This window comes from Mchenga conophoros, linkage group LG8 (genome assembly GCF_057382185.1).
Source record: "Mchenga conophoros isolate Kocher_MC1m ecotype Shallow Benthic linkage group LG8, M_conophoros_male_GT1.1, whole genome shotgun sequence".
Classification (NCBI taxonomy): Eukaryota; Metazoa; Chordata; class Actinopteri; order Cichliformes; family Cichlidae; genus Mchenga; species Mchenga conophoros.
The window spans coordinates 26760968-26787851 of NC_140533.1; the positions used below are offsets into that span (position 1 = coordinate 26760968).

General features: G+C 40.2%; 2 protein-coding genes and 1 long non-coding RNA gene across 6 annotated transcripts; 2 read left to right on the forward strand and 1 right to left on the reverse strand.

Annotated features, from left to right (window-relative positions):
- On the forward strand, positions 1 to 17707 carry ndel1a (nudE neurodevelopment protein 1-like 1a). 4 transcript variants are annotated; one of them, XM_085285315.1, is made up of 10 exons: positions 1 to 117; positions 2123 to 2219; positions 5777 to 5930; positions 9921 to 10069; positions 12993 to 13129; positions 13258 to 13431; positions 13827 to 13921; positions 14021 to 14157; positions 14293 to 14327; positions 16650 to 17707. In XM_085285315.1, the coding sequence occupies exons 2-10, from the start codon at positions 2134 to 2136 to the stop codon at positions 16658 to 16660; spliced, it is 978 nt and encodes a 325-aa protein (XP_085141441.1). In that variant the 5' UTR covers positions 1 to 117; positions 2123 to 2133; the 3' UTR covers positions 16661 to 17707. The 4 variants fall into 4 exon arrangements, with proteins under 4 accessions (XP_085141441.1, XP_085141442.1, XP_085141439.1 ...); XM_085285316.1 differs by having other exon boundaries at positions 16653 to 17707; XM_085285313.1 differs by lacking the exon at positions 14293 to 14327.
- Positions 17708 to 19776: 2069 nt separating this feature from the next.
- LOC146568919 (uncharacterized) lies at positions 19777 to 23555 on the reverse strand. Its single transcript, XR_014893671.1, has 2 exons — positions 23188 to 23555; positions 19777 to 21196 (listed from the first exon to the last, which is right to left on the reverse strand). It is a non-coding gene; the product is annotated as an uncharacterized LOC146568919 (long non-coding RNA).
- Positions 23350 to 25185, forward strand: armc7 (armadillo repeat containing 7). Its single transcript, XM_085285324.1, has 3 exons — positions 23350 to 23785; positions 24475 to 24618; positions 24701 to 25185. Exons 1-3 carry the CDS (start codon positions 23698 to 23700, stop codon positions 25042 to 25044), a joined length of 576 nt encoding a protein of 191 aa, XP_085141450.1. The 5' UTR covers positions 23350 to 23697; the 3' UTR covers positions 25045 to 25185.
- The last annotated feature ends 1699 nt before the right edge of the window (positions 25186 to 26884 follow it).

Here is a 26884-nt window from a genome sequence, read left to right on the forward strand (position 1 = left end):
GTTTCCCTTTAAACGCTCCTGTGAGCAGCAGAGATCAGCAGACGTTGGAGGGGACGGTCGGCCTCGGCAGCCGTGCAGGATGGACCGATAAACAGCTCTGTTCGAAGCGATGTTCAGGTACCGAGTTCATTATCCTTTATTTTATTTTTGTAGTGGAAAACAAATGGAGGTGAAACACTGAGAGCAGCGTGTCGTCGGTTCCTTCGGCTCCTTTGCACACCCAGTTTTGACAGCTGAGCGCATCATCATCATCCTCCTCAACATCATCTGCACGTTTTCAGCCGCCAAGCTTGGTATCATCTCCAATCCTGTGTTATGTTTCCAACGCTAACCCGATTATTTAATTTGAGGTGGATTTTTTTTAATTGCTTTTCTTGTAGTGAAAATGTTTATCACCTTCGGCGGGGCTGTGGTTGGCTCGACATATGGTCCGTGTTCAACAGGGTCATTTTTCTGAGTGAGGAATTGAGATCAGGTTATTTAAAGGTTAATATTTCACCCTGCAGTGATGTGGCCTGTTCAAACCACCCTTAGTTTGCACCTACGCCTATTTAAATCGACAGACTTCATAAAAACTAAATGGAAAAATAATAATCCCATTAATTTGGGAAACAGCGGCTCCAGTGTGTGCTGCTGTTCCCCGGCTATAATTTCTCCTTCGAGCCGTGAGTGTTGGCTATAATATAAAGCTGAATTATTCAAAGGATGACAGAATACATTTTTGCATCCTGTGCTATAAAAAGTTAATGGGATTTCTGCTTGAATGGCCTTCAAATTATTTTATTATTTTTTTCATCCCCTAGTTCAAGATTAGATTCGGTTATTTTACTCAAAATGTGAAATTTACTGCTAATTTGTTAGATTTAGTGGAATTCGTCCAGATGTTTCCCTCAGTTAAGCTAACCACCTGCTGGCCCAGATATGATATGGCCCAGACTTCACACTGCTCTAAACACTTCATTTCAGACAGTTATTTCCTGCTCTTGGGTCTTTGATGTCAAAGAGAGCAGATGTCGCTAATATGGTCACAGAAGCCCCACCCACCCACTCACCGGTCAACCTTTCTATTTATGAGCGGCAGCCAATAAAAAGAAGGGTAGCTTAAAGCAGTGGTTTTGAATCTCAGGAGTGAGTCCCAGTGGTGGAGCACAGAGGAGTGATTAAAGATTAATTTGAGCTTTGATGCTCATTTAGCAGTTCCTGTTCCCTTATGTGGCAAATAAACTAGAAATGTAGACCCACTGTGGGAGCTATTACATCCATAGCACCAAAGAGAAGCTGTGCTACCCCTGTGAAAAATGTCAGGCTTCATACTATCACTGTGTTCTCTTGTCTGCATCGGGTATTCTTCATGTTCTAAGAGAAGGTGAGACAGAGTTGGAATTGGACTGGTACCTTCACTGATTTTGCCTATTGATTAACTTAGACCTCAGCAGATCTCACGAGAGCAAAACTATCCTCCAAAATCATTTGTCCAGTTCTTGCTGGATCTGCAGCCTAGTGTTCCCATCCGCTCCTGCTCACAACTGGTTTGGTGTTTGGGGATTTAAATTCCCCCTAAAAGTTATCAATGAGGCTCCCGGTCTCATTGTTACCTCTGTGAACTGTGCTTTGCATTAACATCTAGGCCCATCGGGTGCTACGCATAGGAGGCATTATACACAGCCTAAACAAGCCTGTGGAGTCTTATTTGGGCCAATCTATGATATATTTAATCATACAGAAGGCTCTACATCAAATTAAAAATGCTGTTTTTCAGGAGTGGTTGCTCTTATTTTTTTTTTTTTTTTTTTTAAAGCCTGGAAAGCACATTTGAATGCTGTGTGCTCTGCAGTTGCCTCTGTTGGGTTTCTTGCAGTCTGTAGGGAGTCCTTTTGATGATTAGCTCCCAGCTGTAGTTTGACTCATTGATTTGTGAGTCTAGTTCTCACTTGATGTTGTGTCTTTAGATGTTTGCTGCCTTGTTGGGGATTGAGAGAGCTTTAAGGCTTAGAAGAACGACTATGAGAAGAAAATGGGTTTTTCTCAAATGTTTATACTTCATCTGTTAACCTTTCGTCTTTTGTAGGATTGTCTTTATCCCACTGAAATCACGCTTGTTTCCCGATTCCCTCCTGTGTAGATTTTTTTGCCATGGAAATGGATATGATACCGAAATTCTCCTCAAAAGATGAGGAAATCGACTTCTGGAAGGCTCTTTCCTTCAAGTACAAGAAAAGGTATGTACAATACACACTGTGCAGGCTCTGTTTCTCCTTCAGTAACATCAGTGCCTCAGCCCTTTGGAAACACTTAGTTAAATAATAATGCAGGTATAGTTTTGTGTTTTTTACTCATAATCAACAAATCTCATGAAAAGATTGTCTGGTGAAGTCCAGCCTAGTTTTCCCATCTTCTTCCTCTGCTAATTCAGCGTTTGGGGCTTTAACTTCTCTTTGGTCAAGAGTTACTTGTGGTAGAAGATGCATTGACAGGAGGAAAAAATGCACAAACTTAATCTTTTAACTGTAGGTACATTTGGTTATTGTGCACCTTGATGCTCAAGTACCACTGTCTCTTTCATGCACGTTGAACCTGATAAAACTCAGGTGAGCCAAGCTTTTATATGGTACCTGGGGAAATTGAAAAATCCTCCTCAGAGGCGACCAAAGCATATATTCAACTCCTCGTGCACAGCATTGAAATGAAGGTTAATGGGAAGTAAAAGCTCAAATGTGCCACTGTTCCTCCCAGTAATCGGTAAGATATGCAATACATCCTTCATTTCAGAGGTATTGTCATTCAAAACTGGAACATGTGAGCTAAAATGAAAGCATTATTTTTATTCCAGTACAGTATACATTTGTTACTGCTTTAAATAAAGATCCCCTTATGTGACTTCTGCTTTAGGTTGGAGGTTGTTTTGATCTTGATTCTTTATATAACAAAGCTGCATTGTGCAGTTCAGTGATGTTTTAGACTATGGTGTTTTTGCCCATCCTTGTTTCAACATGACAACTCCCCTGTACACAAAGCAGGCACCATAAAGTAACCATATCTCCCCAGTATTTCAAACCTACCCAACATCTTTGAGATCACCAGCATGGCGATGCTGTACAGTAAAATGTATATAATTCATAATTCTTTAACATTTTAAAATGACAAACTTAATTGGTAATACAACACATGTTTAGCTAATATGATTGATTAGAGTTTTATTGTTAAAAGTAAAACAATGAGCATTAAACTTCAGTTTACAGTTGATTAGCACTGGTTATTTTATCTTTATACATACACCTTTATATCTCAGAAGGCAGAACAGGTCGTCTACCAGTCAGTAGGTCAGGGGTTTGATCCCCGGCTCCTCTAGTCTGTTTTGAAGGATCTCTGGGCAAGGGACTGAACCCAGAGTTACCCCTGACACATCCATCAGAGTGTGAGTGTGTTAAAATTAGGCTGAGAGCACTTAAGTATAGAAAAAAGCTTTTTGTATAAACGTGCGTGTGATTGTGTCAAGTGTAATGCAGTCATTAGCTGAAGTCCTACTACTTCTTACTGGTGCTGCAACCTTTAACCTATGTAAATGATCTCTGTGCAGCTACTTCTGAACTGAGAGATGTCTTTGTTAGCGACATTTGAATCACAAGATCTGATGGTAACCAGTCCGCTCTTTGTGTCTGTGGGAGAAATGCTTTATCTGCTATCTGTCAGTCTTAGACTTTCAATTAGCAGCCGCTGTTGGCATCTCCGGTGACACTTGTGAGACAAGCAGTGAAATCTTCCTTCTCAATTTCTTCCCACAGCGGCAGCTCATATTTCACATTAAACATAAAAGGCTCCCACGTCTCTTTGTCCCATCTTTGAATGATTTTTCTGTGCAGATTCTCACTGTTGTTCATTCATCGTGTAAAGATTGCTGCATTTGTATGAAACCTATTTCTGTGCTCTATATGCTGCTTGATTAAGATCAGCTGATTGAAATGTCAACAATAGGTGCTACAGGAAACAAGCTCAGGCCTACGCCTGATTATGTAAGACAATGGGCTTCCTTCAGAGTGGAGGCCATGTTTATTGGGGTCATATAAGTGAAGGACAGTTCCCAGTTTGTGTCTCTGAGGTACAGAGGTACATTGTATTATTCTGTGAAGCTGTTCACAAAGCCCAGCAGTGCTGTCCTGTGCGCTAAGTAGCAAAGCAATACCATGATTCTTCACCACTGTACAGCGATAACACAGAGGACCTCGGGTTTGAACTTTGAATGAGCAAAACAATATGACATGAGTGTGTTTGGCCCACAAAGGGTTCCCTTGTCATGCTGTCTGGTTTTGAATGTAGGGAAAGAGGAGGCACCAGTGTGCAAATGTGTGACAGCCAACCTTTTCAGAGCGAAACCAGTTCAAAGCCCGGCCTGGCTCGACATTACCGCGGTGGCTTTGAAAACAAATGGATGCCTTGGCTCGGTGCCACCCCGAGCACTTCAGCTCCCATGATGCCATTTTTAGACAGCTGTGTGTGTGTGTGTGTGTGTGTGTGTGTGTGTGTGTCCGTGTATCAGTCTCTCAGTGACCACATCAGCAGACACTTACATAATCAGCACTTTGCGGTAAAGCTGGTCCAGGATCATGTGGCTCGTTGTATGTTTCGAAGGTTACATTGGAGAGTCAGAGACGCACTTCTTGGTTAAAACACAAATTTCAGTTTGACCTCACTGCCAGCATGTCAGCTGGCACAATAGTGTCAGCTGTTTTTACTAGACAAGATCGACTGCAGCGGCCTGTAAAGCTGTAAAGATGGTAAATCATTGACTGTTTCATAACAGACTGTTACAGACTCGCAAGGTATGGTAAGAAGTTAGCAGCAGCTTCAACAGTGACGTCAATTCCAAGCATACCAGGGTTTGTTTCGTTGGCATTTGTGGATTCTTCTTGTCCGACCTGCTGTTTAAAGATTGACTATATTAAAAACATCCTCAACTTCTTGTAACAACCCTCAAGCTATTTGGTGACAATCTTTGCATTTTTCCTGCACAATCGAGGACCATGTCACAAAGAGAAGGTGATAACTAAGTGACTCAGAGATCATCAAAAACATTTCAGATCCATGGCCTGAAAGCTCTTCAGATCTTAATCTGATTGAGCGTCTCTGGTAAATTATGTTGTGTTAGATTACATCAAAAATTGACTTGACAAGCAAGAATTTCTGTACTCTGTTGAAAAATCATGCTCCATCAGGAGAAATCTGTGCAGTTTCCATCCAGATGATGGATGGGCTTCAGTCTTGCTCTCAACCCTTGTCTCATAAACATAAAGACGAGTAAAAACCGGCCCAGTTAAAAAGTCTTGAAGACAAAAGCTGAATCTGAGATTTCAGAAAAGGAGCAAAGTACAGGGAATAAATCAGTTTTTATAGTGACGCTGTAGTTCGGGTGTGTGGATGTGGGGTAAAGCGGTCACTATTTGCAGAAGTAAATTTTGCACAAAAGCAACTATTAGTCTTTAAATATTAATTCCTAAGTTAATATTTTATAGCAGTTCATCTCTTAGGAGAAATTAAAGGGTTAAAACCCTTAAAACACCCCCTTTACAAAGTAGGTGACACAAATTGCATTCGAGTTTGGGGAATTGTATCTGGGTCAGATCTCGAGCGCCCAGAGGAGATGCAACGGCGATAAAAATAAAACCATATCCAGCTGTAAAGTTTGATGAATGCATCCACCAGCTGTGTCTCCCAGGCTTGCACGTCTACCTCTTTCTGTCTCGACTTGTCGTCTAATGGCTTTCTGTGTGTCTGCCCACAGCTGTGAGGAGGCTCAGGAGGAGCTGCTGGAGTTTCAGGAGGGGAGCAGGGAGCTGGAGGCTGAGCTGGAAGCACAGCTTGGCCAGGCCGAGCATCGAATGAAGGACCTGCAGTCTGAGAACAACAGACTCAAGAATGAGGTTGAAACTCTCAAGGTAACTGCTGCAGTCTGTGGAAAGCTGACCATAGACTCTATAAAAGATGGACATGACTTCCATCATAGATATTTTGAGGCATCATAATGTGATTTTTACTAATTAGTGGGTGGCATTGTATGGGCTACATCCATTATTTGGTGTCAAACTAAAGCCCTGGGGGCCTAATCTGGCACAGCAGTGTTTTGTTTTTTTTGGTTTGCAATCTGTAAGCTTTGGTGCAGTGCTCCCAATTTTGTTCCACCAACCCATCAGGAAATGCACAATTTCCCCTTGTAATCATGTCCAATGTGACCGACCACACTTCAGCAATATATACATGACACCACGTAATTAATATCTATATAGAGTAACCGCTTTATCTGATAGGTCGTTGTGCTCACCGTGAGGCCTGCATGCTAGAATACATTATTTTAAGTTTGCGCACTTTGGCAAACCGTCCTACCGTTTGTAGTTTATGGACATTTCCGCTGTCGCACAATAATTCTAGCATAAATTCCAATAGGTAGGACAGTTTGGCACTGAATTTTGTGTTGTGCGCATGTGCAGAAACAACAGGTAGGATGGATTCCCAGAACACCTGGTAGTTTAGCATAGCTTAGCATGCTAAAAGCTAGCTATAACCAGCACCTCTAAGCCTCTCTAATGACCTTTTTCTTAATCTAGTTAATTTACCTAAACCATAAATGGTCATGTTCTAAGTTAATTTAGTCATCCTGAATGTTTTTAACATGTTTTTGATGGGTTAGATTTAAGAGCTGAGAATCAGGTGATCAACATGTCAGTGCCACCATGTGGTCAGGAAAATCCTTGTGAGCTTTTCGTGCCATTTTCTGGCATTTTACGAACAAGCTGATTTTAATTGGTTAATTAAAAGCCTGATAGAATAATTGCTACTGAGCCATAATGGCTTATTTTAACAATCAAACTGTATCTCATTAAGCTTTTCAGATTTATGTGGTGAACCTAAAGAAGACCTTCACTGTGACTTTCTCTCTCACTCTGCATTTATGATGAGGCCAGCATTATGTATATATGTTTCTAATATTAACAAGACATTAGGCGAGTGTCTTCACACGTATCCTTGAAATAAATATGAGGGCTTTTTTTTTTCGTCGCCATCTATCATCTGCTGCCCTTGAGTGTAGTCTCCTGGGAGTGAAGAGAAGTGGGCCTGTAACAGCTGCTGCTCCTGTAGAAGCGATGTCTTGCAGAATAAATGTTTATTGGCTGCCTTCTCAAAGAACAACACCTCTTATTTTTGTGGCCCTGCCTTTGTTGGATTTCTAGCTGTAACCTTATCCTGTAGTTTACTGGCCTCCATGAAAACTGAGTACAGTCCTGGAGATGAGATGTTTTAAAGTGCAATCTAAATGGTAATCTCGCTGCAGTGGGAATCTGAGGTATATCCTTCCAATCTCACCACCTGTTCTGCCCTAATCTGGCTGTATACTGATGCAGCTGATCTGTGCCACACTCATAAATAATGCATCGGATTGTGTCTTGCTGTTATTCTCGCTCCATAATTACCAAATCCAAGTGGCTCATTTCTGAGTCCATGTTTCAAGCCGGGTGAGTCGAGCCACCTGCAGGGAAAACATGTTTGTGCCAAGGTGTCTGACAGGTTTCACTTTCAGCAGTGCTGACTTCACACCTTTGATTTGGAGGAAATGCAGCACTGGTGAGATGTTGGCGCAACACTGGGGCATGTCTCATGGTTCTAATTTTACTACACACACCATAGCTTTGTATCTTAACAAAGCTTTAAAGGAAAAATTTCTGAAACAGGATGTAGGAATTGAATTTTTCCTAAAACATAAAAAGGACACAAAACAGCACCCTTATAAAATAACACGGGTACAAAGAAAATGGCCTAGGACTGACTAACAAACCACAAAGATAAACTGCACAAAACTAACTGAATAAAGTTGTGAATATTTATCGTAGACTGTAAGAAAAGATGTCTGTGCCATGTTGGAGTTTGAAGCCGTTACGAGCGTGAGAGCACACACTCAATGGCTAAAAACCTTTAATGGACAAGTCAACAAACATATCCTGGATAATCCTCCTCTCTCCTTCCGTCCATCCATTTTCCACAGATTATCTCAAAGCAAATTGGTCCTGGGTGAGGGGCCAAGTACGTTTTTTATAAATGCACATTTATCAAACTCTTTATGGTGAACTAAAAGCATTCATAATGCATCACATCTCAGAAAATATACTAACATTCTGAAAACGTTTGATTAAGAAAGCAGTCCTTTACAGATGTTCATGAAACACAACCTAATCTTAAGTGTTATTTTCTGATTTGTGAGTAATATTCTCGTGCTGTGTTTGTGCATGTAGACTGCTGCAAAATAATATTAATAATAATAGTAATAATAATAAATTTTATTTATGAGCGCCTTTCAAGTCACCCAAGGACACTTTACAATAGGATAAAACACTTAGTAAAACAATGGCAGAATAAGAACAATAAAATAAAGCACAAGATAAAATGAACAAACAGTGGATTCACAGTGAATATGCAGATTTGAACAGACGAGTTTTGAGTTGGGATTTAAACTGGGGGAGAGAACCAATATTTCTTATTTCAGGGGGCAGAGAATTCCACAACCTGGGAGCAGAGCAGCTGAAAGCTCTGCTTCCCATGGTGGTGAGGCGGAAGGAAGGTACAGTAAGCTGGACAGAAGAAGAAGAACGAAGTGAACGGGCAGAACAAGTGGTGGTTAACAGGTCAGAAAGGTAAGAAGGAGCGAGGTTATGAAGGGCCTTGAAGGTGAGCAGAAGAAGTTTGAAAATTATCCGGAATTTCACAGGGAGCCAGTGAAGTTCCTGAAGAACAGGGGTGATGTGCTGGTAGGAGGGGGTTCTGGTGATAATGCGAGCAGCAGAGTTCTGAACCAGTTGAAGCTTATGGAGGGATTTTTGGGGGAGACCATGCAGAAGAGAATTGCAGTAGTCAATACGGGAGGTAACAAGACTATGTACAAGAATGGACGTAGACTGGGTGGAAAGAGAAGGAAGCAATCTGTTAATGTTACGTAGATGGAAGTAGGCAGAACGGGTGAGGTTATTGATGTGTGATTTATAAGAAAGTGAACTGTCTAGGATGACACCAAGGCTCTTAACCTGAGGAGAAGGGAGAACTGTGGAGTTATCGATGGTGAGTGAGAAATGGTTTGCCTTCAAAAGGTTGGATTTGGTGCCAATAAGGAGGATCTCAGTTTTATCCTCATTGAGCTTTAGAAAATTAGAGGTAAACCAGGATTTTAACTCGGATAGACCTTCTGTAAGGGAAGAAGGTGGGAGGGAGGAATCAGGTTTGCAAGAGAGATATAACTGGGTGTCATCAGCAAAACAGTGAAAGTGAAGATCAAATTTGCGGAAGATGGTACCTAGAGGGAGGATGTATATTATAAAGAGAAGAGGGCCTAAAACTGAGCCAGAGGTGACGGGGAATAGACGAGAGCGGAATGATCTTAGTTGAATAAACTGGGAACGGTCGAGGAGATATGATTGAAACCAGGCGAGGGGTGTGTCAGAGATGCCGAGAGAGGAAAGTCTGCTTAGAAGGACAGAGTGAGAAATGGTGTCAAAGGCTGAGCTCAGATCTAAAAGGACGAGAATCAGAGCTTCAGATTTATCTCAGCGTTTGTGCTTTTAAACTCTGTTAATTGGACCTGCTGAACGAGAGGACTGTCTGGCCTTTCTGCAGCTGGCTGCAGCTCAGTCATTACTTTATCAGCAGATGTAGGTCAGACACACAGACAGGCCCGGTGGTGTTTATCATGCCAATTGTCTCAGAGCTGGTGGATAAATGGGTCACACTGCTGCTTTTTTTTTTTTTTTTTTTTTTTTTTTAAATGGAAAGGGAAAATGAATGGAGCACTGAAAAATGTATGGCGGTGTGCTTTGGGAGCTGTTCAATCATGTGTTTAAATGCATGCAGTCAGATGTTCAGTACATGTTGTCTGCTCTCCTCCTCAGGAGAAGATGGAGCAGCAGTACTCTCAGAGCTACAAGCAGATCTCCATGCTGGAGGACGACCTCGGCCAAACGCGCAGCATCAAGGAGCAGCTTCACAAATACGTCAGAGAGCTCGAGCAGTCCAACGATGATCTGGAAAGAGCCAAAAGGTCTGTTTGGACTCTTAATACTTACCAGAGGCGGAGCCAGACATTTGAAACACCCAGGGCTTAGCCCTAAAGGATAGTATGCATGTGGGATTTTTTTTTTTTTTTTTTTTTTTTGGGGGGGGGGGGGGGGGGTAGAAATGACTGAAAGATTAATAGGCTCTGTTTTGAGTTTTGTTCAAAAAAGAATGACTTCATATAGGGAAAAAAATATATCACATATGCAGGACAACTTAAACTAGTTTTTTAATTAAGCAGCAAGGCAGAACAAGGCCAGGGCTGTATCAAGGCACGAGGACTAAACCCCAATTCAACCAGACCCAGAACTGATCCGGAATTAAAACAGGACTACAACAGTTCAAAATCAGGACTACTGAGGACTTAACCAAAACAGAACCAGAATCAGAACTAGATGATAGTAGCACTAAAAATCATCATAGACCTGCACTACACTTATTTTTTAATTCTACCAAAGTCCACTATTTAGATTGAGAAAAATTTATATAATTATTTAGCCTTGTTGTGCAAACAAGCCTGCATAACTTAATAAATGTATAACTTGAAAAATAACAAACCTAAAAAGAAACACTAGGTACGAGATACATGAGTTACCTATGATACGGTGATACTTTTGGTAAACGACCATTTGACTAACATGTGTGTCTCATCTGCTCTTGTTCCATCTCTGTTCTGTCCTCATTCTCTCTCTCCCTCTCTGTTCCTCTCTCTCCATCTCTGTTCCTCTCTCTCCCTCTTTGTGCTGACAATCATCAAATATACAGTTGAAACCAAATATTTACACACTCTTCAGATCAAAACACAAACACTTTTTTAATTGTAACATCAAATCAGACTAAATGTTTATTTTTTTAGATTGATAAATATAAAAAACGTATTTGTTAACTTTAAGAGTAAAGAGAGAAACTATCTGTATTTCTTAATGGCACCAAATTGTATTCAAAACTGAGCCACACTTATGGAGCTCCACAATTCTTTTCCTGTTGTTTTGGTTGATAGCTCTTGATTTTCCCATTTCAAAGAAACAGTCTCTGTGTTTTGCCTTATATGCATCCACAGCTGTGCCACCAATTTACTCACATGGACTCTACCAACCTATCAGAAGCTTCTTCAGCTCAGAATGGAACGTCTGGAATTTCTAATTAATTAACAATAAACTTAGTGTATATGTACTCCTAAATTTGATATAAGTGATAAAAATAGAGAGCTCTGTCTCTCTTTATTCTGACATTTAACTAATTCAAAAGATATTTCAATATTTATTTATCCAAAACAAAACAAGTTTACTCTAAATTGATGTTGTACAGTAAAAAAATGTTCTTGTGTTTTCCATAAAGTGTATGTAAATATCTGGTTTAAACTGTGAATATACTGCTGTGTATTGAAATTCCTCTTGTTTTGCATATACATGAAATATACTGAACAACATACAAAGCATAATATATAAAATACTACCAGAGTTTTTTCTTTGAAAGAAGCTCCTTATGTCCATTCTTGTATATCAGTACATTACTGAAACCGACTTATTAAGCCGTGGAGGGTAACAACTGAAAATATGAAATAAACACACATGTAAGCTAAGACTCTCTAAAGAAACAGCATTGTTGTTTTTCAGCTTTTCATTTCACCATTTGTTGATTCACTTGAAGAGCAAGTAAGTAATATGGGTCAAGTGCAGTATAAATGATTTGCTTTGGAACCTGGTCAAACTTCAGTTCTTGTCTGTCTGCCTAGCTCCGTTTCTCCAACAGCGCACTGGCAGGCAGCAGCTGCCCCGCCCCGCTTAGTGTCTGAGCTCGGATCATACCAATATTAGGGGGGATTTACACACAGTCCTAAATTCCCACAGTGTGCACTATGTGCTTCGAATATTGTGTGTAGTTTTTTGTTTTATACAGTTGTCAGCCAGGCATCTAACTATGAAAAAATTACACTCCAAAAGACCCCGGGCTTCTGACAAAACAACCCGGGCTTAAGCCCAGTAAGCCACCCCCCCGCTCCGCCACTGATACTTACTAAATAAATAAAACAGTCTCAAAGTTTCCTTTGTGCTGTGTGAACCATTTGACCATGTTTGTGGTGTTTATGCACCTTTAATGAAAATATCGGACAAACAATACAGATCACTGTGCATTTACGTGCACTACTAGACCACCCAGTCATGTGCGCTTCAGTTTTGATGAGCAAGAGTCAAAGCAGTAATCTATCTCTGGTACAGCTTGCTAACATCGTTTTTCTAACTCCACCCTCTTCTCCAAATGTGGTAACTACAGCTAAAAAAACAAAACAAAAATCACAACAACAATAATATGGTAGTATCCTGAAAGTTAAAAGTCATATCGTGATAGTTACATCCATCTTTTGTGTACAGTATATGATGATAATATATCACATCTAACAGTAAAGGGTGAAGCTGCAAAGAGCAGAGCAGTTCAGCATAGCCAAGAAAATGACTCTTTCAGCGCCAGCCCCCAGTGGCCTTTGGAGGAACTGCAGCTGTAGCTACTTCACATTGGCTTCATTTGTTTTCAGCCTCTGAAAGTTTCAACTTGATTTTTAGGTTTTAGCTTTGTTGCTGGGATCATGTAGAATATTCAGCATAATAAACAAATGACGCTACCTTAAGTAAGTGCAAACACACTTCTGTTTCTTGCCTACTTTGTGATGTTGGTTACATTTTTATAAAAATTTGCAAGAGATAAAATTCTAGGATCTCATTGCAATTAACAAATGGCTTCAAGTCAATTGATTGCTGGACAAAGCTGGATTAAAATCAATAGATAAGCCTCAGATATTGATTACTTACTCATTATTATTCAAGCACTAGTGTCTGCAGAGAACATGCCTCTGAGGTTATTTGCACATAATTACTGAAGTCTTTTTTCCTTTTTAAAAATATTTCTTCTAGAGCAACTATCGTGTCTCTTGAGAACTTCGAGCAGCGTCTGAACCAGGCCATTGAGAGGAATGCCTTCCTGGAGAGCGAGCTGGATGAGAAGGAGTCGCTGCTGGTCTCGGTGCAAAGATTAAAGGATGAAGCCAGAGGTGATTACTCACTCATGAACTCGAGCTCATTAATGTGCAGCTGCTGCAGTCTTTCTCCTCTGAAGGTTAAAATCTGGGTTTTCCTATATATATTTGTTACAATTATCTTTTCTTTTTTTAAAAAAAAGATTTACGGCAGGAGCTCGCTGTGCGAGAGAGGCAGGCAGACGTAACCAGGATGTCCGCTCCGAGTTCACCCACACAGGATAACGTGAAGATGGACACGGCTGTGCAGGCCTCCCTCTCCCTGCCGGCTACCCCACTGAGCAAAGGTCTGGACAACGCCTTTGCCAACCAAACAGGTAGCTGCACAACGTCTTTCCCCTCAACATGCAAGTACAGACATGTAGCTCTTTATTTAAATGTTGTGCTGCGCGTATATTTGCATGCAGAAAACATTTATTTCTGTAATGACCCAGCTGTATAATCAGTTCTTGTGCAGTTAAAGTGCAGCAAAGACCCCATGAAAACCTTTTAATATATTTTGGCTCAATTATAAAAATATAGCAGATTAACAGTTGATTTTAATGTCTTTAATTTAACAAATATTCATAAATAAGTGTCTGAAATCTGCCAAGAGGTTATTAAACAGGGGGAACTAATTGCTTAAACAGAATAATGATTTTGAACTCTGTAAAAGATTTAATAAAATAAAAATTGGAGGAATAAATTGGTTTCTTTACTTTTTTCTAACTAGTGCTATCAAATGGCTATGGCAGCAACTCACCTCTGACCCCCTCGGCCAGAATATCAGCCCTCAACATTGTCAGTGATTTGCTCCGGAAAGTTGGGGTGAGTCTTTCCTCCTCCCTGTTTCTGGTTCTCATTTCCACCTCTGGCTTCATGTCGGAAGTCCTCTATCTTTCCTCTTCATCTTTTGTGTCCTCACAGGCTCTCGAGTCGAAGCTCGCCGCCTGCAGGAACTTTGCCAAAGACCAGAAAGCTCGGAAGACGTTCGCTCTCGACAACAGCAACGCGCTGAATGCAAACTACTCCCAAGCGCTCCATACGTCATATTTTGATAAAGCGTGAGTGAAAGCACATTCAGTCTGTAGTTTTATTGCCCATTACTGTCACATGTAAGTGTGGACAGCATGGTTGTATTGTTGCGTGAATAAGGACGAGTATCTGAGATGGTGTGCATTTGTTTTTCCCCCCAGCAGGACTGAGATGGTCATATTCCCTGCATTAATTTGGGGTAATTGTAGCTCCTTCACCTGTTATGCAAGTGTGTAGAGGGCCATGCATGCTGCCGCTGCTCCTTAACAAGCCTCTTTTCCCATCTCATAGAAATAAGTGTGGGCTGGATAACCATTTAGTGGTGGTAGCGTGGTGCTGCTGAAATAATCTCTCAACTCTAAAGTGACCTGATTCATGTTTTTCTTGTCTATACTAGTATAAAGTGTTTGTTTTCAGCTCCAGATCTAACCAGTAATGCTATTAACAAAGTCCGTTTTTGCCATACCTTTTTATTTGTTTTAATTTATGGCTGGAAGTCCCTCAGGAGATGATTCACGAGAGAATCTTCAGTCGGATTGGATTTATTTAGGGTGCTAACACCTCCCACATGGATGTGTACATATTTATGAATTTAATTTACAACAAACATAAAATGAAAACCAACGTCCTGATGAAGTTGGGAAATATAGCCACAAGTGGCTCAAGAACCTTATTAGTAAGCACTACCTAATATGAGTATATAATAACACCTGCTAACAGGATCCAGGTGTTGGTTTATTGTTGTATATGATGACAACGGTTTTGTTCAGCTTGAATTTTTTTGCTCTTCATGCTTATGTTGCCAACAGATCCTTACTGTGGGGACTGGCAGCCAGAGGAAGTGTAGTGTTTCTGCTGTGCGAGAGAAATATAAATAGGCAGAGTATGTGTGCACAACAAGGGCATTGTCTGGGTGACTTCAGAGCAGGGAGGTCTTATGAAGAGTACAGTCACATTCAGCTATGTCTGGCCATTTATTAAGAAAAAATGACTTTATACTTCAATAAATGAAGTTCCAAGAAATCACCAGAGCTGCAATAAAAGTAATTTTGTTTCAAGATCTATTTAAAAATGACAAGTAAAAAGTGTCAGGTAGTATAATTGACAATACATCGTAGTTAGGGTTGTAGACTTATTTTTTTATTTTTTGGCCTAATTCAGACAGATTTTTGTAACTTTATTCACACCGTTCATGGAAAAACTTTGTAACACTGAGAAATGTGCTTTTCCGTCGGCACAGGAATTTGGATACACAGAAACACCAGTTCGATACCAGTAAAGAAAACTTCCACACAATGCCCAGCCCAGTCTTGAAAATGTAGTTTCACTGGCACTCCTCCAAAGCTCATATTTCTGTGCTTTTCAAACTCCTACCACACAGAGGATGCCTTTCATGCCCCAACTGTGACCCACAAAAGAACGCGGTGAAACCAGTTGGATAACTCTGGGTGACTCTCCTGCTTCCTTCCCAGTTTCTGCATTAAACTTTTATTTTTAGCGGCACATGCCTGTGTTTGCTAATATTGCCTCATGTCTGCTATGCAGCTGTTGTCCTGTGTGAGATGAAGGGCGTTTGATAATGAGGACAGAGCCACCTCCCGCTGCGCCGGTCGGTGCTTCGACCTGTGTTGGCAGTTTTTGATAAAGTAAAACCGACCAAAGCTTTGAAGCTATCTGATCTCATTTTCCCTTATGTATCTACAATACAGTAGATAAATTTTTACTTGAATACAGTAGTTTAGTAAGTATATACTTAAGTCTCTACTAGAGCAGAAAATAATTTGTCTTTATTTTATACAGAGTATTGATGCGTGTCTGTTCATTCTGTCTCAAACAAGCTTTTATTTCTTTATTTATTTGACATCTTCCCCCTTTGGGGCCACCATAACTTTGAGCCAATTTTCTTCTAATTGTGTGCATCTTAAAAACAGCTGTTGAGGGAAAGTATAGGTGGATGGGTATATAATAGGTAGATGTAGAGAAATCGTAATCATGTGTTTTAGAGCCACATTAAATATTTGTACTGGGATGAGAGATACTATTATTATTTTTTACATTTCTACCAAATTTATATCTTTGTATTTATGTTAGTTGTAGCTCCTGGCATAGAAAGTGTGCCAGCTGACATATGTCATGAATTTAGCTGTTTTTATCCATTTTTAAGTGAAAGCTAAAAACCTTTTCAGCCAGCCAGGTGGTCCTTTGATTATTGATGATTATTACTTTTATGTTTATGATTGAGAACATACAGATTATTGGACACATTTATATCGACTATCTCAGCTGCTTTTAAAAACATATATTTGATCTATCTTTATTTATTTTCATGACTGATCATTTTTATTATATCCGATTCCTGGCTTTCATAATCTGGCACCAATGGGCTTCCATACTGACCACCTTGTTTGCATTCAAATTAAACTGCTTTAACTGTGTGGAGGCTTTGATTGGTGGCTGGTAACGGGTGGATTCGTGTATCTGCTTCCGGGACCTTTTGTTTCAAAAGTCTGTTTTCTCGCAGCAGGACCGTGAACGGACTCGAAGCTGGTACCCGGATGGCCATCACCGCGCCTCCCGCCGCCTCCTCCCACGGTTTAGTGCCCCTGGCTTTGTGATGCCAACATGAAACACAACAGGAAGAGAAGGCGCAAAAAGAGGGATCACGAAAGGCTAATACTGTAAAACTTACTGTTACTGTGGCTCATCTTCTCGTCTTCCCGCGCTGCCTCTCTCTCTGTCTGTCCTCACTTGTGCTTCGTTTGCTGTAAATTAGTCTGTATATGATGTGTTACTGTATCCACTGTTTGCTCACAAAGACTGTTAAAGCCCCCCCTCTGCTTTTTTTTTTTTACCTCAAGGATCTCCCCTGACATGTGAAGTGGTTTCTAAGAATGGCATATCATCTGGAAAGGGAAATATTATGCAGTTAGTCTTGGAAATGATGATGAGTTGCTTTTTTGTTTTTAAATCTAAGCAGCCTCTTCACTGATCTTTAACTTAAATTACTTCAGTTAAACCACTGCTGAACCCTCTAATTATAAAAATCAGCAGGTTTATTGGATGCAGATGTCCTAAATAACTGTGCCATGTGGCCTGTGACTCCACCAATTATTGAGGTTTCCAAGAGCCTTTCCAGGTAGTGATTTTTGGGTGATTCTGGCTTCTGGCGCCATCCTCATGCGCTTGTATTTGACTTCTTATTTAGTTCCACAGAGTCGGGAGTTTTTCAGTGAGCCAAACACACCATGTAACTTCTGAACCGTGTGACATGACGTGTACAGTATTGGTCATATTGATCGTTATTGACAGGCAGCCAGTTAAAGTAGTGCTGTCATAGTGTTCGGACCAGTTAACCAGCATTCTTACAGCCTGTAGTCGAAACGTTTTATCCACATTTTGTTCTTTGAATTGATGCACAAACCTTTCTCAGTTGCAAGTGAAGCACTTTGACCTTGTTTTGTTTTTTGTTGGGTTTTTTTTTTTTTTTTTCATTCGAGTGCAATATTGCCTGTTTGTGGGTTTAATTTATTTTAAATTTCTTTTATAGCATGTTTCAATAAAATATGTAATTATACCACACTGATTATGTTTTACTTGGTTCTTGAAGTTATTCTCAAGGCAAAGACTACTTTTCATTCTCTTCTCAAATATTAATGTTTGCTGTTTTTCTGTTGTATCAGTTTAGAAATTAGAATACGGTGAGCTTTTCATATTAGTGTTGTTTTGGTAGTCCAGAAAAATAACAAGAAAACTGAAGATGTTATTTAAATCAGATTTGACTGAATCTATAAGTAAATGGTAATGGTCTGTATTTATATAGCGCTTTTACTAGTCCCTAAGGACCCCAAAGCGCTTTACATATCCAGTCATCCACCCATTCACACACACATTCACACACTGGTGATGGCAGCTACATTGTAGCCACAGCCACCCTGGGGCGCACTGACGGAGGCGAGGCTGCCGGACACTGGCGCCACCAGGCCCTCTGACCACCACCAGTAGGCAACGGGTGAAGTGTCTCGCCCAAGGACACAACGACCGAGACTGTCCAAGCCGGGGCTCGAACCGGCAACCTTCCGATTACAAGGCGAACTCCCAACTCTTGAGCCACGATCGCCCCGTCGTCAGGAAAAACACCCATACCCAGTTCTCAGATGTGTTGATGCTGTCAAATTATATTTTTATGTCAGTCTAAAAAGACTGTAGAAGACTTGAAAACTGGAAATTATTTCTGTGGATTTAAAAAAAAAAAAAAAAAAAAAAAATTTAAATTGTTCCACTACTAGAAATACTCTAAGAAGATTCTTACATATATCTATACTAATGAACTTCAGATACAAGATACAAGTAACCACAGTGATGTCACCTATTGGTTTCATAGCCACGCCCTGAATCTTACCCTGCTTTATTCTACTAGTACATGCCTGTGCTACAATAGTGATTTGGTCCGTCTCTGCTTAATCTCTCAGGTAAAAGATTTTAAAAAATGAATAAATAAAAAAAATAGGTTGTAGATATATATATTTTTTTTTTATGCTGAAAATGTTTCATTTTGGCCTCTTGCTATGTGGCTGACAGGCAACGTGATGGCTTTATAATATAAGAACCATTTAGTGTTTTTATTATTCAACTTATGTGGCTGAAACTTAATTTTCATGTCATGAAATTAAAATTCTACAATGCTTTTAAAATGTGTGACATGTGCGTAAAGGCTAAAAATAGGTCCTTTTAGCTGGTTACTAGGTTGTTCTTAGGAAACCTGATGACATAACATCTGATGCAGATAAGAACCTTCAGGGTGCTATAGCGTACCAAGTTTGGTAGTGCAACTCCACATCGTGTAAGAGGAGTTCATGGACAAATAAGGCCTGTGTGTTTGCATCTACCTGTGGACAGCTGTGGCTTAGCAGGTAGGGTGGGTTGTCTGCTAGTTAGAAGGTCATTGGTTCAAACCCCCCAGGCTGTGTGTTAAAGTGTTCTTGAATAGCAGAACTCTGTGTAACAAAATGCAATCGGCTTGTTAAAAAGTTTTTAGACTAGAAAACACAGGTAAAGTTTGGCCACACAGGTTTTGCACCACATGACATTCCTAACAACCTTCCTAACTAGCTAGTTAGGAATGTCATGTATCCTACCGGTCTTGAACTGGGGCTCTTTGCATGCAAGGCAACTATTTTAACCACTACACCAGGGGAAAGCCCTGCACGTACCCTAATACAATAAGAATTCACACTAGTGACTGAAATTCAGAACACTGATGACTATCATCACAGTGAGTATTAGACTTGTATGCAGTAGAGGTGGGCGGATCGATCCAAATATCGATAGTATCGATACCAACACTAAAACCAAGTTTCAAAACACATGAAAAGCTGAAAGGTGTTTTTTGCTGTGTTAACTAATTATTGTGGAAAGTAATAATCACAGTAACATAGTGGTGATTAAAATGTGTTCAGAATTTGAAACTTGAGAATTCATCTCATAAGTCATGGCACGCTACTCTCCCCCAGTTAGCTGCCTGAGTAACTTATAATTATTGGTACTGATATCGGCAATACTGGCCCTGTATTTGCTTGGTATTGGTATCATACCAAAATTTGTAGTGTGGCACAGTGACAATGAAGGAAAGTGTGTTCAAATAGCATCAATTAACACACAAATTTAGTTTTTTTTATTTCTATATGATAATTCTTCATAATTAAACAATAAGAACAAGTAGTCTGATGTCCTGTAATCATTATGAAGCTATAATTTGAAATACAATAACACATTATGTTTTTGTACAAAGTATCAACATCGGATCGGTAACGTCCATACCGCCCTGAATTTGACTTGGTGTCTGATCAGAAAGGAAATCGGTGGTATTGCACATTACAATCTCAGAGGAGATGCCGCCTGCTGGTCAAGGGATTTCTGCACAGGCAGACCCATCCATGTTTTGTATTTACAGTCTGTGGTTATACTGCATCTGTTATTTTCTATTGTTAACTATCATAATTGCTGATGTACACAAGCGAAAGATACCCTGCTGGATCCCGGGAGGAGACACAAATCCCTTGGCGGGTTGCATCTGGCATAAAAAAATCTGCCAAATCAAATATGCGGCGCTACCTGCTGTGTTGATCCCTTGTGAATAACGGAAAAACTGAAAGTAGCTTTCTTTATTTTAGAGTGGAGAAAAGCAAACAAGCACATTTTCTCATGTACTGAACTTAAGCACAATTTTTGAAACCTTTACTTGAGAATTAAAAATTTTGTACTTCTTTACGGTAGAATGCTGGACTCGCTCTAAATGGCCTTTTCTCTCTATCTACAATGTTTAGTTATTAGTTACAAATTACAGATCTTATATTTTGACAGATCAGCATCAGTTATTACTTTCTAGCATCCATCAGACTGAATACATCCCAACACTAAGGAGTCTGATTTTCCTGCTTCATTGCGCAAAAACTGAAGGCAGAGCTGATGTTTGTTGTACGGCATTAGCGTCTGTGCTTTGATTTTTAATCCTGATTAAACTAAACTCACACCAATAAAATAAACATGAAAACCTCTGTGGCGTGCATTTTAAATAAATGATCTTTAACAATGTATATCACAAATAATTTATAGTTAAAGAGATTTTCATTCATACAGTCCATTAGGTTGCAGTCAATTCTGCCCCCTGCTGGAAAAACACGCAAGTACAAGAAAGATGCTGTTTAAGCTCCTTTACTGGGCGTCTTGGACAGTGTTGTGTCCAGCCCAGATGTCTATACAAATCTGTGAGGGTTACTTCAATAAATCCATTACTGTAAGCAGGCCTCAGTAAAAATATTCAGCAAAGCCATCTTTGCATATGTGGACATGTGCAGCGTCCACCTGTGGAGACCTGCTCTGTATTACAGTCTGCTGCAGAGGCACTGAGGTTCAGGCTGCTGCCCCCTTCAGCCGCTCCCTCCTTGCTGCTTCTTCTCGGTCAGATCATCGATCTGCTTCTGCCGCCTCTCCAGGACCTCCAACCTCTTGGCATCGTTACGCGCTCGCTCCTGAGCCCTGAGTTCAACGACGTCCTCAAAAAACCTGTGTCTGCGCAACAGAGGAAGTACCGAATGAAAACAAATGACAAGTGAGAATTAATTAGAGAACCAGAAAAGATTAATGGTAAGATTACAACCTTTCTTCTAATGTGACGTAGGTGGTTCAGTGTGAAAAAACAGATTTTGATTTTACTTTCACGGAAAAATATTAAACTATAGCTTTACCAAAGAAAATGTTTTGGATATTCACTTTCTCTGTTTTGTTTCAATTAGTCTCCAGAGTGTGTATGGAAACCTACTCTGTTTCCATTTTTCTAACAATAAAAAAAAAACCCAAAACAAGCAGTTGTCCACTGTAACTAAATATTCATCTTTTCTTTCTCTTTTGTTGAATTTTGACCAAAGAATGATTTCGGTGATTTCAATAGTTTCAGGAGTTTCAATAATGAGGTTATTTTAGGGCTCCTTCAAAGCTTTTAGGGATGTCAATTAAAAAGACACAACCAGCTGTGCCACAATGTCCAGTCTGTACAACACAGCACTGAACAGTAAAGATTTCTCTTTGGACTTTTGGTCAGACAAAACACAGCTGTTCAATTTGCAGAGCTTCTCTAGTGTGCTGTAAAGTCTCTAGTGCACTAACAGCACGAACGAGTTAGTGGGACTAAAAGTTAATGAAAAAACCTTTGAAATTAATTGTATTGACAGGGCTTTTCTAGAGGTCTTAAAAACAACATCTGCAAATTCAATACCTTTAACATGATTTAAATATGATTAAAGGCATTTTAGATACAGCCAGGCAGGCGGTTAGAGCCCATCTCAGCTGTTACAGAGCAGGTTATCAGTCTGCTGCAGGCCCAACACAGATTGTTCCCGCTGTTAAAGCTGGCTTACAGACAGGCTTACCAGAAATCATGCACAAAGAGCAATACAAAAACAACAAGGAGAATAAATCTGCATTCAAAATACACCAAATATACAAAATCATATCACATAAACTGATTTTATAACGCTCCTGCACAGGGGACAGAGCAGCTCCAGGTCCTGTTACACCTTACTCGTGGCGTTGTCGGCATTTCTGACAATAATTTTGCTTAATGAGACCTCGTAATAACCTTGAAGCAAATCTTCATAGCTGGGAAACGGGAACTAGAAATGTATTTGTCAGTCAGGGAGCCCATGGACATCACCACATACTGAGTTTCCTCGCTCGCAAATGCTCCACCAGACTCTCTGAAATGTATTCTTCTCTTTTTTCCCCCCTTGGGAATGTGTCTTTTTTTCTTTCAGATTTTGGTATTTATTATCTTGGAACTTTGCTCATTTTTTCTTGGAAACATAATGAACTAAATTTAAATGTATCCTTTGCTAATTTCTTTGAAATATGTTCATTTTCTTCTTTAAAATGTCCTATTTTTTTTCTAATAAGTTTACCTTTTTTGATTTTGTAATTTAATACGTCTGAACTTTGCTCATTGCTACCTCAGAAATTTGACATTCATAAAGTATGTATGTATGTATGTATGTATGTATGTATGTATGTATGTATAGCATGTTACTGCCTTATAAATTTGCTCCTTTTTTCAAATAAGTTTGTCCTTGTTTCTCATTATTGTTCCATTATTTCTGGTAAAAAAAAAAAATCTGATCGTTTGCCATTTTAAAACAATAAACTAGCTATTTATTTTTCATTTTTTCTCCTAAGTTTAAATGCTTTCTCCATGTAAATTTGCCCATTTCTTTCATCAAAAATTTGCTTTTTTTTGTAAATTATCCATTTTTCTCGTAAGTCCGCCGAATTTCTAAAATTTTGAGCTTTTTCTCTTTGACTTCCAAAGGACTGCAGAATGGGCCTAATACGCAGTCGTACTGCTTCCCCTGCAGTACCTTTTAACAGCGAAGTCGTGCTGCTTTTATAATTTTCACTTCTGATCGGCTCTTTCGGAGCTGCATGTTTATTAATAAGGTGTGCAGTAAACACTTGCATGTGCAAATGTCACGCACAACATGCCTGTTACGTACAGGTGGCTTTAACGTTACCTGTTAATGAAAGCAGCAGCGAGTCCAACGATGACCGTCCCGAACAGGATCGGTTTGGCGAGCCGTTTCCCGGCTGACAGTTTGTGCTGCTTCATTTTCGTGGCTTTATTTTGAACTTTAAACACTGACCTTCCCCTACAGTTGGCTGAGGTGCTGTACACACCCCCTTCGTGTCCCACAGTTATTAGGAACTTCCGGTACCACGTGACACTAGCTTCCGCTTGACAGTATTTCTATTTTGTGTCATGTTGTGTGAGGGAGTATTAGGGCCACATTAACAAAAAACTATGATAGAAGACCTTTAACTGCGTATGAAAAATGTAAATTAGATTTGATTCTGTGTAAGCGCGGCTTGACCGTATGCTATCAGATCGAAACTGATTTTAAAACAAAAACTATTAAACGGAACCTTCGTCTTATCCACGCAGCTACACGGAGGCATTTCATGGTCAGACCGCGCCGGGAACGAACTGAAAAGAATAAAGCGGAGAGCGGAGCTGGTGGTGGATTATGTGGAGGAGCGGCTCGTCCGGAGGCTCTGACCGCTTTGAGTATTTACAAACTCTGGTCACCGAGTTTCAGGACACCGACAGCGACGGTGGGAACAGCTGTGTTTGGATTCAACTTTAAACTCACTACTCTGCTTTCTTCTGTTATCTTTTTTCCAATCTTGCCTTTTCGTCTTTCTGCTCCAACTCAAGATCCACAAGACAATAATATGAATCATAAAATAAAGTAAATAGAACAAAAACATAAAAAATAGGTGCCTACAGAAAGCCTAGGTGCTCCTCTTTGGAGACGTACGTCATCAAATAATTATTCAAAATTTGAAATTATTAAATACACATTTATTAAATTGAAATAATTCGTTTTATTTAAAATATATGTCAGTTGTTATTATTTCATAGTTCTGGGCTTCAACACGTCATGAATTTATTTCTACTGTCAACCTCACCTGTCAAAGTCAGGGGCGGGGCTAATGCTGATCTGGTCAGTATCTTTACCTTTTCGGGAGTCGATTATTTCGGTGGGTGTTTCTCAATAGCAAGTACGCTAAGGACGTTCATGGACTGCAGCATTATCTGGGATCAATCGTCTTAACTTGCTGTGCAGGGTAACCAATCAGATTTTAAGGTCTGTTGACCAGCCACAAATAATTTGAAATGAATATTTGAATGAATTAATTAGACTTTTAACTAAATATTTGCCTATTTAATCTTGGCACTCCATAGTTCTCATTTTATGTGATTACATACATTACATGTGATGATTTTTTTTCCTCCTCAGAGGCAAAGGAACAAGTTCTGGCTAATTTGGCCAATTTTGCATACGATCCAAAGAACGTGGAGTATCTGAGAGAGCTGCAGGTGACTGACCTCTTCTTGGACATGCTGACTGAGGAGAATGAGAACTTTGTGGAGTTTGGGATGGGTGGGTGTCACAGTGACATCTCCTTCATTGTCTGCAGCAACTGTCAAGCCTTTATCTCTGATTTTGTCTCTCGTGATCTCAGGAGGGCTCTGTAACCTCAGCATGGACCCTGAGTGCAGAGATGTCGTCCTGCAGAGCGACGGCATCCGCTTAGTCACAAACTGCTTGTCGAGCCAGAGGGAAGAGACTGTCCTGTCAGCCATCACCACCCTCGTGAACCTCCTAACACCCACGTCACGCTCTCAGATCACCGATCCCGCCATCCTGCAGTGCATGCTGCGCTTCTCCCTCTCCGAGAGCCCGCGTCTGCGCAACCTGGCTACCGTGTTTCTGCAGGACTCCTGCAGCGAGGAGCAGGTGGCGCAGGCACAGCAGCAGATGGAGGGGCAGCAGACGGCAGTCGGCATCCCGCTGCCCAAAGACTAAAGACACAGCACAGACCTTTATCTTTTTATAAGTTTGCTCTCTCTGTGATTCACTCTCTGTGAGAGCGTCACAGATGTTTCACCCGCTGGAGCCAAAATTTGAAATGTTGTTCAAAAAAAAATAAAAACATATTGGACATCCGCTGGTAAGAAGTAATGGATTCACTTGACAAAAATTATGCTGCTTTTTTGGAATTAATAAAGTAATTCTCTCATTAACTGTGAGTAAACCTTTCATTATGAAAAGTTTACTCCCAGTTTGAGGTCTTTAAGGCATCAACAAGATACCTTAAAATACCAAAACAGCAGTCACATGATGGCTGCCCCTCTGTGAGCCTGGTTTCTTCAGGTTTCTTTCTCTTTAAAGGGAGTTCTTTCTTCCTGCTGTCACCAGGTGTTTGGTCAGAGGCAGCAGTTTGATTGTTAGGGTTTTCTCTGCATTACTGTAAGGTCTTGCAGTATTAAATGTCTTGAGGTGACTATTGTTGTGATTTTGTGCTATTTAAGTAAATCTGGATTAAAATGAAAGCGTGTGGTTAAATTTGACTTCATGTCTGAAGCGCTGTCAGTGGTCAGTAAGATCAGGAAATTCTTCTTCTTCCCACTTCTCCCTCTGGGGGGTCATCTGCCTCCATCTCATCTAGCTTTGTATTCTAAACACTCAACCTAAGCTCTGTTGAAATGCACATACATTATATCATACGTTTTAAATCAAAAGCCTGACATCACTGCACTCATCACATATTCTTTCAAGTCTTTTGCTACATCCAGAAATACATAAAACTCCACCTTTGCTACTTGAAATGCTATTGTCCCTCTTAACCATCGTCTTGTATACTAAACCAAGAATAGACTTAACTAATAACATGTTATTTCTTTGCTTAACATGTGACATCAAAGAATATCTCAGTATTTGTCTGTTACTGGCTTATGTTCGGATCTTGTGTTTTATCTCCTGGAAGGCGGTGAAAATACCAAGATGATGCATCATTTATATACAGTTAGGTCCACCAAAACATAAGTACACCACTTCAGATTGATTCTAAATCTGTCATCTACTTGAAATAACAAGGGAGGAGGATTAAATTGTCTTCTCAATCTAAAATTGCCTGACTTTGTATAATAATGGCTTGCATTTTTCTAATCTAACAGTCATTGACTGGAAGAGATAAGTCACCAGATCAGCTTTCTGGATTTAGTGCATAAACGTGCACCACATGCGAGCCAACACAACCTTCCCCACTAAAATAGTTTTCAGGTTTGAAACTACCACGTAGACATGGCCTGAAGGTTGCATGTCGTTTGCAAATTGTTCCTCTTTAAATATCACATTATGTGTAGAGGGAAAAAAAAAATCCAAGCATGGTTTTGTGTACGTATTTATTCACTTGACCCCTGTTTCAATCCAGGGGGTCAGTGTTGACATTGTGGAGGACTATAAATACCTTGGAGTACACATTGACAATAAACTGGACTGGGCTAAAAACACCACAGCACTTTACAGGAAGGGCCAGAGTCGTCTCTATTTTTTGAGGCGACTGAGGTCCTTCAACATCTGCCAGAAAATGCTGAGGATTTTCTATGAGTCTGTGGTGGCCAGTGCGATCCTCTATGCTGTTGCATGCTGGGGGAGCAGGCTGAGGGTTGCAGATGCCAACAGACTTAATAAACTAATCCGTAAGGCCAGCAATGTTGTGGGGATGGAGCTGGACTCCCTCAAGGTGGTGTCGGAGAGGCGGATGCTGTCCAAGATAAAGACAATGTTGGATAACACCTCCCACCCACTCCATGATATGCTGGTCAGTCACAGGAGCACGTTCAGTGAGAGACTGAGATTACCG

Coding starts and splice junctions, on each gene's coding strand:
- ndel1a (XM_085285313.1), top strand. CDS start 2,134: ATGGAAATGGATATGATACCGAAATTCTCCTCAAAAGATGAGGAAATC. Junction 13,922..14,020: donor ATTTGCTCCGGAAAGTTGGG/GTGAGTCTTTCC, acceptor GTGTCCTCACAG/GCTCTCGAGTCGAAGCTCGC. Junction 14,158..16,649: donor ACGTCATATTTTGATAAAGC/GTGAGTGAAAGC, acceptor GTTTTCTCGCAG/CAGGACCGTGAACGGACTCG.
- armc7 (XM_085285324.1), top strand. CDS start 23,698: ATGTGGAGGAGCGGCTCGTCCGGAGGCTCTGACCGCTTTGAGTATTTA. Junction 23,786..24,474: donor TCAGGACACCGACAGCGACG/GTGGGAACAGCT, acceptor TTTCCTCCTCAG/AGGCAAAGGAACAAGTTCTG. Junction 24,619..24,700: donor CTTTGTGGAGTTTGGGATGG/GTGGGTGTCACA, acceptor TCGTGATCTCAG/GAGGGCTCTGTAACCTCAGC.